Below are 16,370 nucleotides of genomic sequence, written 5' to 3'. Positions count from 1 at the left end.
AAGCTCTTTTTAAAATATATTACATAGCTCAAGATAATTATATGAATTTTAAGTGAACGGTGTTCCAAACATATCAGTCGTTCCTTCAAGATGTGTTAAGTGGGTACAGCGCATAAGCGTCAATCTTTCGATAGCAAAGGTCTGGCAATGGCGGTTGTGCTATCGATAAGTTCCGCCAAAATAGTTCACGTGCTACAAAACAATAATAATGGTGTTAATATCTGATTCTTTAGGCTTGTACGTTTCCTCCAATTGTGTGTTGGCTGGTATGCACTTTTAATATAGTTCATTTTAAAACATACAATTAAAAGATAACTCTTTAACAGGTTACGGAAACCAAGCAGTGCTCTACACCTCCAATAAGAAGATCAAGTTACCCACTGGACTGCGCAAAGGAAAAGTACATGGATTTGATGTAAGTCCCGTAGATCCCTTACAAGATTTATTGTTGATATTTAGCGAGAATGAATACTCGTTAATACTGCATAATCGGGGCAATGACAAACATCGGTTCCAATTAGTTTATGAGGGCGAAACCAAAGACTGGATTAATGCTGCCAAATTTCTAGGCGACCATGCAAAAGATAAGAAAACATTTGTGCTGCACATGGCACATAGTGCAGTTCTATACTTAGAATTTGATCTGAATTCGAATGCAGACTGTCGCACATTGCAATTAGCCCGATGTTCCGAGAGTTCCATTCTATACTGCACTCGTTTACACGGCGAGTGCTTTGAGGATCTTGCCATAATCAGTGGAAATGCATTCGGTGAACTGTTGTTATGGCAGACCCAGGATGCAATCGATGCAAAGGCGGAAACCTCTGTCAAGACATATCCATTACTGCTTCGCCTGCAAGCCCATAATGGTGTAATTTTTTCTATTGATTTCAATATGGCCTCCCAACTTTTGGTAACAACTTCTGATGATCGATCGGTTAAGTTTTGGCAAATCACCAGACTGGGAAGCTGGCAGGGGGCCACGATTAGGCCAATGTATAGTTGCTTCGGGCATAGCTCAAGGGTTATGTGTGCTGTCATCTTTGAAGTTGGTAAGAATCTCACATTTATGACTCTAGTCGGCTCTTCATTAATTCTGCTCTTTCTTTCAGGTGGCCAAGCATATGTAGCTAGCGGGGGAGAGGATTCCTATGTATGCGTCTGGAGTCTCAGCGGCGACATGCTAATGAAGCGTCGCCAACATTTTGGCTCGCCCATATGGCGCCTAGGTTTCAGGGCAGAGGATAAAACCCTTTATAGTACCAGCTCATCTGGTAATTTGGCAGCAGAAAGTCTAGAGGATCTCTTTGACAAAAACACACCCGCAGCCAATATGCTGAGTGACATATACGGTGCTTCTACAGATGAGTTTATCAGAAATGTTAAATTTGTCAGTGATCAGTTAATCGTAGGACTGAGCAGCTCGAACCAGCTGTATTATATGAAAGTAGCGCAGGATAATTGGCATTTAGTGGACTCTGACTTTCCAACGTACAAGCGGACGGTTTTGGAAGTGTCTGGCGACATTATAGCCACATGCGGACATCGTCGAATAACAATATACCGCCACAACGCTGAGCATAATGTATTTGACAAGGTTTTCGACGGCGAGACAGGATTGACGGGAACGATTCGCTCATTTCACTTCCTAAGCAAGGACCTCTATCTTGTATCGGACGACCTGGGCAAATGCCAGTCACTGAAAGCACACGATCTCAGCCTGGATTCCCCTATTGAGCTTGGAAATTATCGCGAGGCCTGGATAACAGCTGCGCTGCTTATATCTGAAAAGTATCTCCTGCTGGGCGATCGCAGAGGTCACGTTATTCTCTACTTACGCTGCAACAACACCTTCTCACGAAAGTCAGCTTTGAAACATTTGCACGGCAAAATGGGCACAAACTTTTTCAAGTTGCTCAGGACAGACGATGACGTTGCTTATGTGCTGAGTGGTGGTCATGAACCCCTTCTGAAATATCTGCATTTGGGGCTAACTGAATGTACTATGACAATCGGGCAGCGCGAGAGTGTTCCCCTGTCTTGGGTGGAAGCCTGTCCCCGCGAAGACGTTATACTCGGCTTCAATGACAATCATATTGTGGCCTGGTCCCGCCGATACGATGTGCTAGCGCAGCTGGCCTGCGGCGGAGGTCATCGATGCTGGGACTATCGACTGACTGATGACGATGTACTTGCCATATTGTTCGTGAAGAGAAAACGTGTGTTCCTCTATCTTCATCCCCTGTACAATAGGATAGCAAAATATATGGCCAAACTAGAGCTTAATAGCTGGCACTCCCGAAACTGCAACTCCTCTCGCCTGCTCTCCCACGAGGGTGACGGAAACGGGGTGCAACCTTTAATTGTGTCAGCTGGCGATGACAATGTCATAAAGCTAACGAAGGTAGTGGATGACACTTTACTCCACTGTGCCGAAGTGCACTCTCATGTCTCGACTGTTCGCTGCCTCCAGGCTCATAAGCTCTCCTCCTCCCGAAATTCTACAACGTGGCTTATTTTCTCTGTCGGAGGACGATCACGACTGTGCATTAACCAATTGACTGTGAGTTTAAAAGATAATGAGTGCCAGGTAACCGAGCTGTGCACGCATATCCTGCAAAAGTCAAGCACTGTAGAGGCAAGACTAATGGCAATCGATATAGTCCTGGAAGAGGCGGCTAAGTTTTCCCTATACGTGGCTGTGGCGGATGGTGAGATACGCCACTATCACTGGCACTTGAACAAACCTTCCGAACTCCATTTGCAGGCTGCGGTGGATATCGAGAGATGTCCCCTCACCTTGCAGTGGATCAAGAGCAAGGGAATTGTCCTAATTACAACAACAAGCGGAGAAATGTACGGATTAGAACGAACCCTGACCACAAAGTGTCTGCAACTCCGACTGCACATGACGGGCATTAATACGATAGACACCTGCATGGATGATAGCCAGCCACAGCGCTTGCACATTTTATCCGGCGGGGACGATGAGAATATCAAGTATACTGTTCTCGACTTGGATAGCATGACAGTGGAATATAAGACGGAGTTTTTGGGGCTTCACAATGCCCAGGTAAATGCCCTATCCATACATTCTTCTGTAGGCTCCAATCAGAAGGGGGAAACGGAATCAGAAATGTTTGCCTTCACCTGCGGCATAGATAAGCAGATCTTTAGGATTGATTTGAGGAGACATAAGTATAAGTGTGTCGGACACACCAGCATAGCTGACATTAAGGGCATGCTGATCGATGAAAATCTGCGGCGTATGTATTTCTACGGCAGCGGTTTTGAAATTGTGGAAATATAAATACCCCACTGGGCATAAGGCTTCGCAGAGTAAATACAGATTCCTTCCGGAAAATTCCTTGTAAGGAAAAGCCCTGATTATCTAAACCTAAAGCTATTCGCCGATGCAAGTGGTGAAGTAGACTGTTCTGTGATTTAAATAATAAATAAGTATAGAGAAAACCCAATTCATAGTTTCGTTTATATATAGCTTTTCCATATATTTAATATTTTTTGTTTTATAACATTTTCTTTACATTTATTTAAGACCTATTATTTACGCTTTCCCTTGCCTCCTTTGCCACCCTTGCCGCCCTTCTCACGCTTCTTCTTTGCCACCAACGAGCGCTTATCCTTCTTCTCACGCGGATCAACCACACGATAGCGTCCCTTGACACCGGCCGGACGACGTGCTCGACGAGCCGCCGATTGCTTCTTGGCCACCACATATGTGATCTCCTTCTTCTTCTCCTGGGCCTTCTTGTACACCTTCTTGAGCTGCTTGGACTTCTCGTGGCTGGTAGCGTCGGCATTCTCCATAATCTTCTCGGCCATTTTCTTGGCCTTGGCCATGCGCTTTGTGGTGCGACGATGCTTTCGAGCCTTTGCCTCCATGACCTTCTTGATGGGACGGACATTCAGCTCCTGCACTTTGCGTTGGTACTCGGCTGTCAGCTCGCTGGGCACTGGCACTGGCCTCCTCATGTTCTCCTCCTCGTCCTGCACAAACCAGGCGGGCAGGTTCTCATCGTTGAAAACATACCGGTTCCAGGACGCATCTATCAGATCGCGACGATTTTTCTTGCTGCTAACCATTAAAGAGCCCAATGCCAACTCATTTTCGGACAGGCGTACTTTCTTCGTGCTTCCTGCAGCTAAAATATATAATATATATGAGCTAAGTTACGTAAACTGTAAGAAGCATTGACTACTACGAACGAACCTTCATTATCCTTCGGCTCATTTTCCTCTTCAGAGTCGGATGATTCCGAGCTGCTGCTATCCTTTTCTGTTTCCTGGTGTCGTGCTCGACGCTTCGCTTTCCTGCCCTTGGTGGCATCCGGGGTAAGGGTACTCTCGCCCAATACTGTGACGCCTTTGGCATTGTACTCCTTGGCCAAATTGTCCAGATCAAAGTTCTCCTCGTCGTCGTCATCGGACTTTATATTCTGCAGGTTGTCCTTCTCGTACCAAAGCTGCACGCGCTGCTGTCGCTTCGTGTTCTTGTCGCGAAAGTCGGCTGACTTGATCAGTGGATTGTCATCGCGCTTTCGCTTCTTGCCTTTGCCCCTCACAATGTCATCGTCGTCGTCGTCACTGAGGCCCAGTCCACGCTTGCCCAGCTGCTTGTCGTCATCCTCGTCGTCGTCAGCGCTTTCCTCTGCTGCGTCATCACAGTCCTCGTAGTTGGCATCATCGTCGAGTCGGCTCTCCTCCTTGTCATACCACTTGTACTTGGGAAGATTGTGAACATCGTCGGTGGATTCATCCACAGTTATATCGGGATTGACATCAAGCATGTCGTCCAGCTCAGCGGCTGAGTTAATGGTTTTTAGGTCAAAGATTTCGTGCTCCATTTCCTCGACGGGACCATCGTCACCCTTGATCACCATGTTGAGGTTCATTTTCTCATGCAACTTGGCCTTGGTCTTTAGAGTCTTCTTGCGTTTGCGCTTGAGCTCCTTTTGCTCCTCGGATGCGACTGCGTCAATTTCCTTTTGGAATTCGGCTTCCTCCATATCCTCGATTTCCTCTTGGGTCAATGGTTTTACGACCTCTGGCTGCACGTCACCAGCTTCATCGTCCTCCGTCTTTTCCGGCTTCACAAAGCTATCCCTAAGAGCCTTCCACCAAAGCACAAGTCCCTTGATATCTTTTCGGCCCAACACTTTAAGATCTTTGCAGCACTCCACAATCTCTGGCGTGGTCTTCTTGTGATTGGCGACTTCCACGCTATCAATGCGGATGGAGCCCACACCTTGCAGGGCTGCCAGGGCATTTTCTGCTTTAATAAACTCGGTGACAGCCAGATCGTTGCGCAGCGCAATGTCCTGAGCTGTATAGCCCTCGGCCTTGATGCGCTTCTGCTTTTCTGGGTGCAGCAGACTATTGGGCTTCTTGGCGTCCAGGTCGAGCTCCTCGAAAACGTATTTGGAGTCCAGCAGACGGGGATCGATGCGGTCGGGTGCTAAGTAGCCCTCGCACACCACAAATATCTCGGCTGACTCCTTACGGGAGGCACTGGGCTTGGTGGCATGCACCTTCTTGAACAGCTGCTTCAGCACCCAGAGCAACGCATTGTAGTCCTTGGAGCGGAAAACTTTGGTCACAAACCAACCGCCGCCCCGCAGGAACTGAGTTGCCAACTTCAGGGCATTAAGAGTCAAGCAAATTTGTTGGTAGGCATCGAAGAGCCAGTTGCGGCCCACGTTGGGGGCACCGTCGTGTAACACAACATCGGCTTTCCATGACTGCAGCTCCTTGGTCAACGACTGACGACACTTTTCCGTTGTAATATCCTCCACTAAGCCAATGCAGCCAGCTATTGACTTAATGGGAAAGAGATCCACGCCAATTACGATGCTGGACACAGGCATGTTCTGCTTGGCCACCTGCATCCAGCCACCGGGAGCGGCGCACAGATCAAGGCATACTTGCGATTGCTGGAGGAAGCCATATCTCCGATTAAGTTGGATCAATTTAAAAGCAGCACGTGAACGAAAGCCGGTCTCCTTGGCTAGCTGGTAAAATTTGTCCTTTCTGGTTTTTCCAACTTTACTCTTTTTGCCCATCTTTGCGGACAATTGAAATCAACTTAAACAGAAAGCAAAATCAAAATCAAAACCCGCACGTGGTAGTGTGTTAGTGTGACCGAAGTTAAGCGCCTGAAGAAGAACAAAATATTATAATTCTAAAAAATACTAAATTATAAGGGTATTTTATTTGATATCGATGATATCGATTTTGCCCAACTGCCACTGTTATTTAAAAAAAAAAAAAAATAATTTTCAATCCCGCTTGGAAAACATATATTAATTAATTCATGAAATTGTGTTAGATTCTTTACACTGAAATTTAAGTGTGGATCATGGATTGTGGGTACCATATGGCTCTGGGATTATTTCTTCCCTAACACAGGCATAAATATATAAAAACTACTCTTGACAGATAACATTTCGGAATTTACTTACTTCTGTTGTTTCGAAGCATATTAAAGAAGTTTAATATAGTGTTGCACTTTATTTACGATTTCCTATTAATGTATAATTATAAATATTTAATAAAGACCTCATATTAGTTCAAATCAAAATCAGAAATAGGAACCACGCGGAAAAGGCTTAACGCAGTCAATGAGTTTTGAAGAATCATTTCGGATTTCAAAGATATGACAAAAGTATCCTGGAAATTATATTACGACAGGACTGGAAAACTATTTCACTTTTAATCACGACAGTCAAGGCCTGTAATCAGTGCGGTGTAATAGGCTAATACGAGAATACAATTACTATATATAATTTTTTCTAGTTTTTAATACATTTCGTTAGACAAACAAAAGAACACCCAATTAGTAACTACATATATGTATCATTTATGTAAATTACAATATTTAAATATGTTTCTTTTCGTCTGAGGAGCAGCCACCACCACCAGCTCCTCCAGCCACAGTGTTGATAGCTGATGTGCTGGCAGAGCTACTTATGGTAGCACCTCCAACTGATAATTGCCCAGCCGGCATTCCACCCATTCCGCCCACTAGTAAATCATGTTCGTTCTTGGCCTGCCGGAGCCAGTTGCGCAAGTCCCGGGTACGCTCCACCAGAGAGGTTGTGTAGTTCACGGCACGTGGATTCTGCGATACGATGGTGTTGGCGGTTAGAATCGCCCCGCCCATTGAACTCTGCATGCGCCCGGCAGCCAGCTGACGATAGGTCTCCAAACGGTCCGCCAGTGTCGGAATTGAGTGGGGTACATGGGAGTGTGTCAACGCCAATCCTCCTGCCATATCATCCACAGCAATTTGACAGTTTTGAATGGAACTGCTGTTTGCCTGGAGCTGCTGCTCCACAGAGGCTATCACCGATGAGTGCTGCTGCTGCTGATGTTGCTGCTTGTTGAGCATGTGTGTCCAATTAAGATCGGTTACGATTGGCGGCGATACCATTGGTAGAGCTGCGACAGACTGCTGAAACTGTAGACTGTGATGTTGCTGTTGTTTCTGGCCAAATATATCCAAGATTTCACGGATTTCCGCATTCAGAATTTCCAGATTTTGTATGCATTCGTTTGATTCCTGCTGAAAGTAGTACTCCTTGCGCTTGTGCAAGTCTCCACCGGCGCTGGCGAAGTCGGTGCTGCTGAAGCCAGAGCTTGAGTGAGACGACAGATCGCTAAGCGTTGCCGAGTCGTCCTTGGCCTCCGGATTCGATTCCTTTTCGTATATGCGCAACAGGCTCTGTTCCAAATGCCGTAATCGTATCACCTTCTCACCCAGCAGGGAACGAGTGCGGTGCAGATTCACTTCCATTTCCGTTAGTTCCTTTTCATCCTGTATGAGCTGGCCGAGCGAGTGCTTTGGTGTCACCGTCGTGGTGGTGGCCTTGTGTCGCTGCCTCATCTCACGCTGCCGCAGCCTGAAGTTTGTGCGCTGAGTCCGCAATGATTCCTTAGCCCGGCGAACTGAGTCCCGTTCCAGGTGTATTCGATGCTTGAAGAACTCCAGCTCCGACGACCCGACACCCATTACATCGTGTTCGATGGAGATATCAGTGAATGGGTAGCGCAAGTGATAGGTGGCGGTGGCATCCAGCGTGTGCTCCGGAAACTGATCCTCCAGGTCTTCGAGCTTCTGAAGCTGATGTCGCAAATTTTCCACCGGAGTGCATGGTCGCTCCACCTTGTTATAGCTTGTGTCCGAATTTAAACGCGATGTTGACGCCGATTTGGTGCGCGAGAAAACGACGTTCCTTAGTCCAGCCGTGGCTGTGGCTGCCGTTCCCTTGATCCTGTTGCTGTTGTTGTTGTTCTCCTGATTAGAGGACTGTGGCGTCGGTTCCTCACCAGTTGAGTTGCCATTGTCGCTTAGCAGCGTTATGGCCAAAAGCCCGCCACCTCCTCCACCACTGGCAGACTTGAGAGTTGGCCGATGATAGCCACCGTTATTGAAAGTGTTTGAAATCGTCGTGTCCGATTGACTGATTGAGGTGTTGTCATCGTGCCTCTGCTGCTGCAATTGCTTTATGTACTTGGTGGCAATGTTCGGCTTGGCAAGTTGACCTTTTGGCGGGACAGGTGGCTTCACCTTGGCCTCGCCAGCCACGGCATGCTCCGAGTAGCTGAGCGAACGATTGTCACTGTTGCCAATGGAAGGTTTGAACGAGATCGAGCGCTCCGTTTCGGATCCAGTGGTGGATTTGGTGTTGTGCTGTGAGATGGCCTGCTGCGCCTCACGTCGCCGGTTGCGTCGCTCCAAGGATAGCTTGACGTCTGTTTTGAGGCGTACATATTTCTCCTTGAGGCACCGATACTTGTCCTCGAGCAAGCGCTTCTCGCACCGCACCTTTTCGTAAAGTCTGTCCTCGCCCTTGTCTCGGAACCGTTGCTTCTCCATGTCCAGCTCCCGGCTAAGCTTGGCCTGCAGTTGAGCAAGTCTGGCGGCATGTTCCCGGCGTACAATCTCCTCCTCGCTGTGCAGATCCCGCTCCAGCTCACGAAGGATCTCATCGTGGTTACTCTGCAGCGTGGCCATGCGACTCTTGTGTTCGGTTACAACGACGGCGCGTTTGTCCAGCAGTTCGCTTTCCAAGTGCTCGCGATACTCCTCAAGCTGCAGCTCAAATGATTCCTCCAGCTGATGCTGGTGGGACGTCAGCCGAAGGTCGTACTCGTGCCTCAGTCCCTTGAGCTTCGCCTCGTGCTCACGCTTGATGGTCTCTAGATCCTTTTGTACCTGGGCATCACTCAGACTGTGATCTCCGTACTTTTGAGGGATGTCGCAGACCGCCACACTAGCCGAGTCCTGTGTGGACTTTAGCTGCAACTGCTCCAATTCGTAGCTGTGCTTCCGGCCCAGCTCGTCCAGATCAAAAGTTTTATTCTCTGGCAACTGAAGCGAGCCCTGTTCCGACTTATTTATAATGAAGCTGCGGACAGAGCTGCCCTTAGAGTCAGAGTCGGTGTCATCGTGATAAAGAGTAGATCCGACGCCTTTGGCCTTCGCTGCTTCACCCAAAGGGAAGTCCTTCGAGCTCCTTAATATCGAGTCGCACAAAAAGGGATTTAAGCTGTATGGCATAACAGGCGAATCGGTACCATTTTCATTCCAATCATTGCCTTCATTCTCCTCCTCCTCATCTTGGTCCTTCACCACCACGACATCCAGGTCAACATTGTCCTCCTCGTCTGGCGAATCCGAAGCGTTCTGTTGTGCCTGTGAAATCTCCTGTAGATTGAAGCGTACGCTCTTCTTATCCTCCGAAATATCAGATATTGGGTCATCGCGACCCTCTAGTCGTCGGCTAATGTCGGTTATGCTAGAGTCTCGGAGAATACCCTTAACACTTGCTGGTGCTGTAGCGGCATCTCCATCGAAATCAAATGGTCGACCAGCAGCAGCAGCAGTTTTTTGATACGACACTGGGCCGAATCCTTTACGTACCTTTCCCAGGGACTCGGCGTTGCCCTCGAAGTATTCGAGTTTCTTGCTCAATGACGATGACTCTGTTGTCTTTTTAAATACCGCGCCGCCTTGGACCCTAGACTTTGCCAGGTCTAGGAACCGACTTGAGACGCTTCCAAGCTTACGAGGCGTCGACGCATTGGATGCGGCTGGAACCAGTTTGGTCAGGGATAGCTGTTTGCTCAGATTGCCCAGGGGCGATGGCAGGGGAGACGGAGACGGAATCTCGTCGATACCCTGCATGCTGCGTATGCCGGAATCCAATAGTGACAGATCGTCAGAGTTGTCAATGCAAGGCGGCATTGCTCCTCCCTCGGCTGCTAATTTCTGACGCGTCTGCTCGACCAGACCGCGATATATGGCATCGAGTGGATGATCCCACTGTGACTCCTTTGTGCGCGTATTATGATAGTAGTGACCATTCTTCTCCTCCGAGTAGCTGCCAATTGATAAATATAATATGAAATGCAAAGTGAATTAGTTAATCATCTTACCATATTTTCCAGTCTGAAGGCAAGGCGGCCATTAGGCCTTCCTTGGCCAGATAAAGCAAATGCTGTTCTCCTTGAGGCTCGATTCCAATAAGAGTTGCATAGTCATTGATTTCTAAGCGAAAAATATGAATAGTTTGATTGGTATTCCTATCCCAAGTTGAAAAGAAATCATATTGTATCCTAAAGAATGCCTCTTCAAAAATGTTCTATAAGCGAAAGGAATTACTTCAACCCTTAAAGTAGGGGGTGTTTTTATGGTTAGGGGTGCCTTGACAAAAATGAAAAAAAAAACTAACTAAGGTTACCACCCACCACTATTAATATAAGGAACACGCTTATTAAAATGTATTGAATAAAACACGTTAATTACTTATTGATCAATCATATTATGTATGATTATGAATATTTCAATAGAGAACATTTTAAATAATTAACATTCTTAGAATAAAATAACTCGTTATTACTAGTTAGAAGCTTGTAACGTAGTGATGGAGTCATTTCCGACCCTATAAACCGTATATATTCTTGATCAGCATCGAAAGTCCGGGAGAAAAAAATTGTTTCTCCTTTTTTTTTTAATTTTATAAGGGGTTACATCGTTAAAATTGTAAAAAATGTAAAAATTTAGATTCTTTCAAATTTGTAAGCTTGGTATGAAGATTTGTTAAGCTAGAAAGAACTAGCACAGAAAAGGTTTCCGAATACAAATTAAGAGATTTTTTGCTAAGTTGTGATATTTTTAAATTTGAAGTTGTCAAAACAATGATCATATAAAAATATTGATTAAAAAAATTAAATTATTTTAGGCAGGTTTTCTTAAGGCGAATATTTTACGCAATAAAAACTTAAATGGTTATATTATAATTATCAAAGTACCAACAAGAAGTAAGGGTTTAAACAATTTTTGGAAGAATAATACAATGTATGTAAATTCGAAATTGATCCTTCATTATATGGATATACTTATCAGAAATATATGCAACTTACCCTCTTGTGAAGGAAAACAGGCTTCGTCAAATACTTCCTCACAAATAACCGATGTAGCCGGAGATGAGTATTCTAAACACTTGGTGGTTGAGGCCGCTGTGGTCATTCCTGCTTCCTTCGCCTCCAGAGGCAACGATGCCGCTGCCGAGGACATCCTTCGGCACATACTGGTAGTTGTCATTGTGGGAGCTTCCCTTTTTTCTTTTTCCGCCAAGCCAAAGGGGAATTCGAGATTTATATTTCATGTAATATCATCTAACTGACAATCATTGTAGCTTATTGCGAATAATATAGACGAATCTTCGTCTGCAGTGCAGTTTGACCTAAAAATGAAAAAGAAATACCTACTGAGTAATCGTTATGTACGCTTGTATGTACGCATGTACACATATATGCAAGGTGGGCTGGTCGATTATCTGGTTGGCAACAGGATATTGCACGACGTTTATACATATGAATGTCCGCGCAGCCTTACGACAGATTTGATTATCCAAGTAGATAATCATAAGTCAACTCCTCAAATATCAAAATGTGTTTAAGTTTAAGGACAAAATTTGCACTCACCTTAAAAGTTATAGTAGAGTAATAACGGTAATAACGGTATGCAATGTGTATCAGTACAACAAATTTATTTCATTTGATTTATATCTTTTTTTTTAGATTTTTTGGAATCTTATTTTTAACAGTTTCGAAGCTTAATGTGTAGTGTCAATTTGAAAGCCAAGGAAAAAAGTGTCTTGTGCGTAAAAAGCGAAATATTGGGAAAACGACTAACAAACTCAGCCAAACATACTTGGCTAAAAGTATATATATATATGAAGTCGATTCAAAATATCGTTATCGGTAATCGATTTTTCATAGATAGAAAACACGGCTTAATCGATGTCAAATATATCGATAGCGTGCATGCCGATAGTTTGCTCCAACTTTGTCATATCAATTTTTTTTCTGCGTATACATAACATAGTTTCTTTGAGTTGCATCGAAAAAATTGTAGTTCCAACGGCAAACGTTTGTGCTAAACTTAAACAGTTTTAAAAGCTTTACTAAGTTGTTGCGCGAATATTAAAAACGCGGATCGCATTGGGGAAAAGTGTAAGTCCGGCATTGAATCGCATATAATTACTGGTATACATATTTTACGACTAAAATATTGATGTACGTGTGAATGTATGTATATATACAACAAATTAAAAACAACAATTGTTTCAGCGTTTCACTCTCAGTATTTGGATGAAAAACAATATGTTTAGGCATCCGCAAAACCCACATGTATTTAAATTTACATACACATGTTGTGCATGTGTTTATTAATTTGTGTGTGTATGTATGTATGTGTATACTGTTTTTTTTTTAATATGTCCCGTGTTGCTTTTTCCTTTGTTAGTTTACTCTTTGGAGAAACCAACGTACATACATTCTATCTATGTTCATATACCTCTATATAGATAGGAGTGAAGTGCATTTTAAACTTGCATAAATAGGTGGTTCTCGGCGGAATACCTGAGACACAGACATTCACCATAGGCTATGATGTATGTTCATATGTGCAGCTGTATGTTTGTATGTACATATGTACCTATGTCGCGTATTCGTAGTCAATTTTGGCAGCATTTAACATTTACGATAAGGAAATTGAACTATTTGTGATATTATGTTTGACGCACCTAAGCGTGTACTATAGACAAGTGTGTTTCGTATTTTATCCCATTAAAATATATGTAAAGGCTTAGATACACATCGTTTTAGTGCTCCCTAGTAGCAGCTCTAATAAATACTTGCATTTATCAGCAAAAATGAAATATTGAAATTTTGTAAATGGAAATAAAAAACGGGTGGTACTTTTTAAGCTATTTTTAATGAATAATTTTTCGTTACAGCGGAATGGAAGATCCCAATCGGATGTTGGCCCACACTGGTGGCATGATGGCACCACAGGGCTATGGTCTGTCCGGTCAGGATGATGGCCAAAATACTGGCAGCGAGAACGAAGTGCGCAAGCAAAAGGACATCGGCGAGATATTGCAACAAATCATGAGCATTTCGGAACAGTCGCTGGACGAGGCACAAGCTAGAAAGCATACGCTTAACTGTCATCGTATGAAGCCAGCCCTGTTTTCGGTGCTGTGTGAAATTAAAGAGAAAACCGGTACGTAAATATTTCAATATATCTTAATTTACTCCATTTCTGAAGTCACCTCACTTGTTCGATTTTTTTTTTATGAAAGCGAATAAAACAGGGTTTATATTTGCCTATTATGAATCATAAATGAGCCCTACCTGCAGTCTCTTTGAATAATTGTTCATTTATTATAATCTATTATATGATTTCGTTTACAGTCCTTTCAATTCGCAACACTCAGGAGGAGGAGCCTCCAGATCCGCAACTGATGCGCCTGGACAACATGCTGATTGCCGAAGGCGTTGCAGGACCAGAAAAGGGAGGAGGTGGCGCAGCAGCAGCTTCTGCTGCGGCAGCTAGTCAGGGCGGATCTCTGTCAATAGATGGGGCTGATAATGCCATAGAGCATTCCGACTACCGTGCCAAGCTGGCACAGATTCGGCAGATATATCATCAGGAATTGGAGAAATACGAACAGGCATGCAACGAGTTTACCACTCACGTTATGAACCTTTTGCGCGAACAAAGTCGCACCAGGTAAGAGATTCGCCTAGCTAAGAAAATGGGAAGGTTAGTGCAATATTAGGCGGTTTTTTTTTGTAGACCCATTACACCGAAAGAGATCGAACGCATGGTTCAGATCATTCACAAGAAGTTCAGTTCCATACAAATGCAGCTAAAGCAGTCGACCTGCGAGGCTGTTATGATCCTTCGGTCGCGCTTCCTGGACGCGCGTCGCAAGCGCCGCAACTTTAGCAAGCAGGCATCGGAGATTCTCAATGAGTACTTTTATAGTCACTTGAGCAACCCCTATCCATCCGAGGAGGCCAAAGAGGAACTGGCACGAAAGTGCGGAATAACAGTTAGTTATACATAGAAGGTCATATTATATTGCTTACAGCACAAGTCCCAATCCTCTCCAGGTCTCTCAAGTATCCAATTGGTTTGGCAACAAGCGAATTCGCTACAAGAAGAATATCGGCAAGGCTCAGGAGGAGGCCAACTTGTATGCAGCCAAGAAGGCTGCGGGCGCCTCGCCATATTCAATGGCCGGACCGCCAAGTGGAACCACCACACCGATGATGTCACCCGCCCCGCCGCAGGACTCAATGGGCTACCCGATGGGCTCCGGCGGCTACGATCAGCAGCAGCCGTATGACAACAGCATGGGCGGCTACGATCCCAATCTCCACCAGGACCTAAGTCCCTGAGGATAGCACCATATAACAATATACATACGTACATACATACATATTTTCTAATGACTGCTTGTGGTGTTGTTGTGCTACGTCCGTGCGTGTATGGTGTGAGTCTGTATTGACAACAAGGTTAGCAGTCTATCCAATAATGTATACGACTAAAATATATAATAATAATTAAATGCGCACCTTCTTAAGCATTGGTACATGCATCCCGCTTATATTAAAATCAATTTCTATTTACCTATATTTGTGGATATATACGTAAATTGCATATACCTATATAAATCGTAGAGTAATTCAGGGCGTGGTGCAAATGTAAACCTTTTTTTTTAACGCATAAAGCCTTTTATATTGAAATTGAATCAAAAGTGTAGCCGAGACATTCCTTTGGCAACGAAAAGCAGGGTTTCCCGGCGAATAGTTGCCACAGTTGGAGCTACTAGGAAAGCCCAACAGACTCTATAAATCATGTCCGATCGCTCAGTGAGAAAAGCTAGCTGAAATTCCGAATTATGATGCCGTATTGAAAAATATTTTTATTTTCTTTTGCCCTTTTGCTAATGCGACCTTTCAGCATATTTGTAGTATTATATTAAATATTAAACGAGTATTTTTTATCAGAGGTTGACCCTTGAGCCAGCAAACATTTGCACCACCCAGCTTGAATGACCTAAATTATTCAAAAAACTAAAAAAAAAATAAGAAAAAATGAAAAAACCATGATGTTTATTTGTGGCAACACAGTACAGCATGTATACGACAATGTTTACTAAAATCTGTATGAAATTTTTAACTTGAACATTATGAAATTTATCCAATGTATACGATGTATATGAAGTTTAACGAATAACAAAATGTCATCAAAGTCGAAAAATCAATTATTACTATTCATAAACAACATTTAAAGCGATAGACGGTGCATTTTTTTTCTTGATCTGTTGTTATGTCTTATTTCTGAAGCTATATTTAGTCAAGTATTTTATTTTTTTTTTTAATAATTCGATCAAATTTAAATACATTAGTTGTACGCAAGTCACTTTCTTCCGCCAAAAGATAAAACTTCGAATAGGTGTGTCATAATTTTGTTTCGCTTTAAAAAATACGCCAAGATTTCACAAATTAAATATATGTTTAAAAAAGCTGTCATGTCCTAAATAGCCACAACAGAAGAGTAAAAATGTTCCCCATTTCAAGTAAACAATAAATAATTGGTCTAATTTGTAAAACTTACATGCAAAATATAAGAACAAATTCTTTCTATATAACCCCGGAAAATATATATTAATTTTAGCATTACATGAATAACTTAATAAATAAGTACTATATATCATACATTTGTATTTTAATATTTATCAAGGTTGTTTAAAAGAGCTCAGCTCTATTCGGAGTCTCTACTTCTACCTGCCTACCTTTCTTCATTTCGAGAGAGGTTATTTTTCATGCGGGATCGAAGAATCGAACGCACTCCAAGAGTACCACATAAATCAATTGATTATGTAAATCAACGTATAAAATAATAATTATAAATCGAACGAATTTTTTTTATAATTCCTTTGACCAGCGAATACCTGCCCTTTAGGCTTGGTATAAGTGCACAGGTT

The 16,370-nt window shown here is 43.6% G+C and overlaps 4 protein-coding genes across 5 annotated transcripts; 2 read left to right on the top strand and 2 right to left on the bottom strand.

Annotated features, from left to right (window-relative positions):
- Positions 1-115: 115 nt before the first annotated feature.
- Positions 116-3,476, top strand: LOC110181894 (tRNA (34-2'-O)-methyltransferase regulator WDR6). The gene is made up of 3 exons (XM_020949826.2): positions 116-266; positions 327-1,052; positions 1,113-3,476. The coding sequence occupies exons 1-3, from the start codon at positions 209-211 to the stop codon at positions 3,308-3,310; spliced, it is 2,982 nt and encodes a 993-aa protein (XP_020805485.2). The 5' UTR covers positions 116-208; the 3' UTR covers positions 3,311-3,476.
- Positions 333-16,101, top strand: exd (PBX homeobox extradenticle). Of its 2 annotated transcripts, none has more exons than XM_086835871.1 (5): positions 333-415; positions 13,326-13,594; positions 13,786-14,104; positions 14,171-14,429; positions 14,491-16,101. In XM_086835871.1, exons 1-5 carry the CDS (start codon positions 405-407, stop codon positions 14,776-14,778), a joined length of 1,146 nt encoding a protein of 381 aa, XP_086691997.1. In that variant the 5' UTR covers positions 333-404; the 3' UTR covers positions 14,779-16,101. The 2 variants fall into 2 exon arrangements, with proteins under 2 accessions (XP_086691997.1, XP_086692005.1); XM_086835879.1 differs by lacking the exon at positions 333-415 and adding an exon at positions 12,378-12,540.
- On the bottom strand, positions 3,484-6,558 carry LOC110181895 (pre-rRNA 2'-O-ribose RNA methyltransferase FTSJ3). The gene is made up of 2 exons (XM_020949827.2): positions 4,232-6,558; positions 3,484-4,163 (listed from the first exon to the last, which is right to left on the bottom strand). Exons 1-2 carry the CDS (start codon positions 6,078-6,080, stop codon positions 3,562-3,564), a joined length of 2,451 nt encoding a protein of 816 aa, XP_020805486.2. The 5' UTR covers positions 6,081-6,558; the 3' UTR covers positions 3,484-3,561.
- On the bottom strand, positions 6,514-12,284 carry Cep164 (centrosomal protein 164). Its single transcript, XM_020949825.2, has 4 exons — positions 12,010-12,284; positions 11,446-11,768; positions 10,459-10,570; positions 6,514-10,403 (listed from the first exon to the last, which is right to left on the bottom strand). The coding sequence occupies exons 2-4, from the start codon at positions 11,624-11,626 to the stop codon at positions 6,896-6,898; spliced, it is 3,801 nt and encodes a 1,266-aa protein (XP_020805484.2). The 5' UTR covers positions 11,627-11,768; positions 12,010-12,284; the 3' UTR covers positions 6,514-6,895.
- Positions 16,102-16,370: the final 269 nt, after the last annotated feature.

The sequence above is a fragment of the Drosophila serrata genome, unplaced genomic scaffold, assembly GCF_035046125.1.
Source record: "Drosophila serrata isolate PLE 108 unplaced genomic scaffold, ASM3504612v1 contig_45, whole genome shotgun sequence".
In the NCBI taxonomy this organism is placed as follows: Eukaryota; Metazoa; Arthropoda; class Insecta; order Diptera; family Drosophilidae; genus Drosophila; species Drosophila serrata.
Note: the sequence above shows the minus strand (reverse complement) of the source record. Positions and strands in the feature narration are given on the sequence as shown.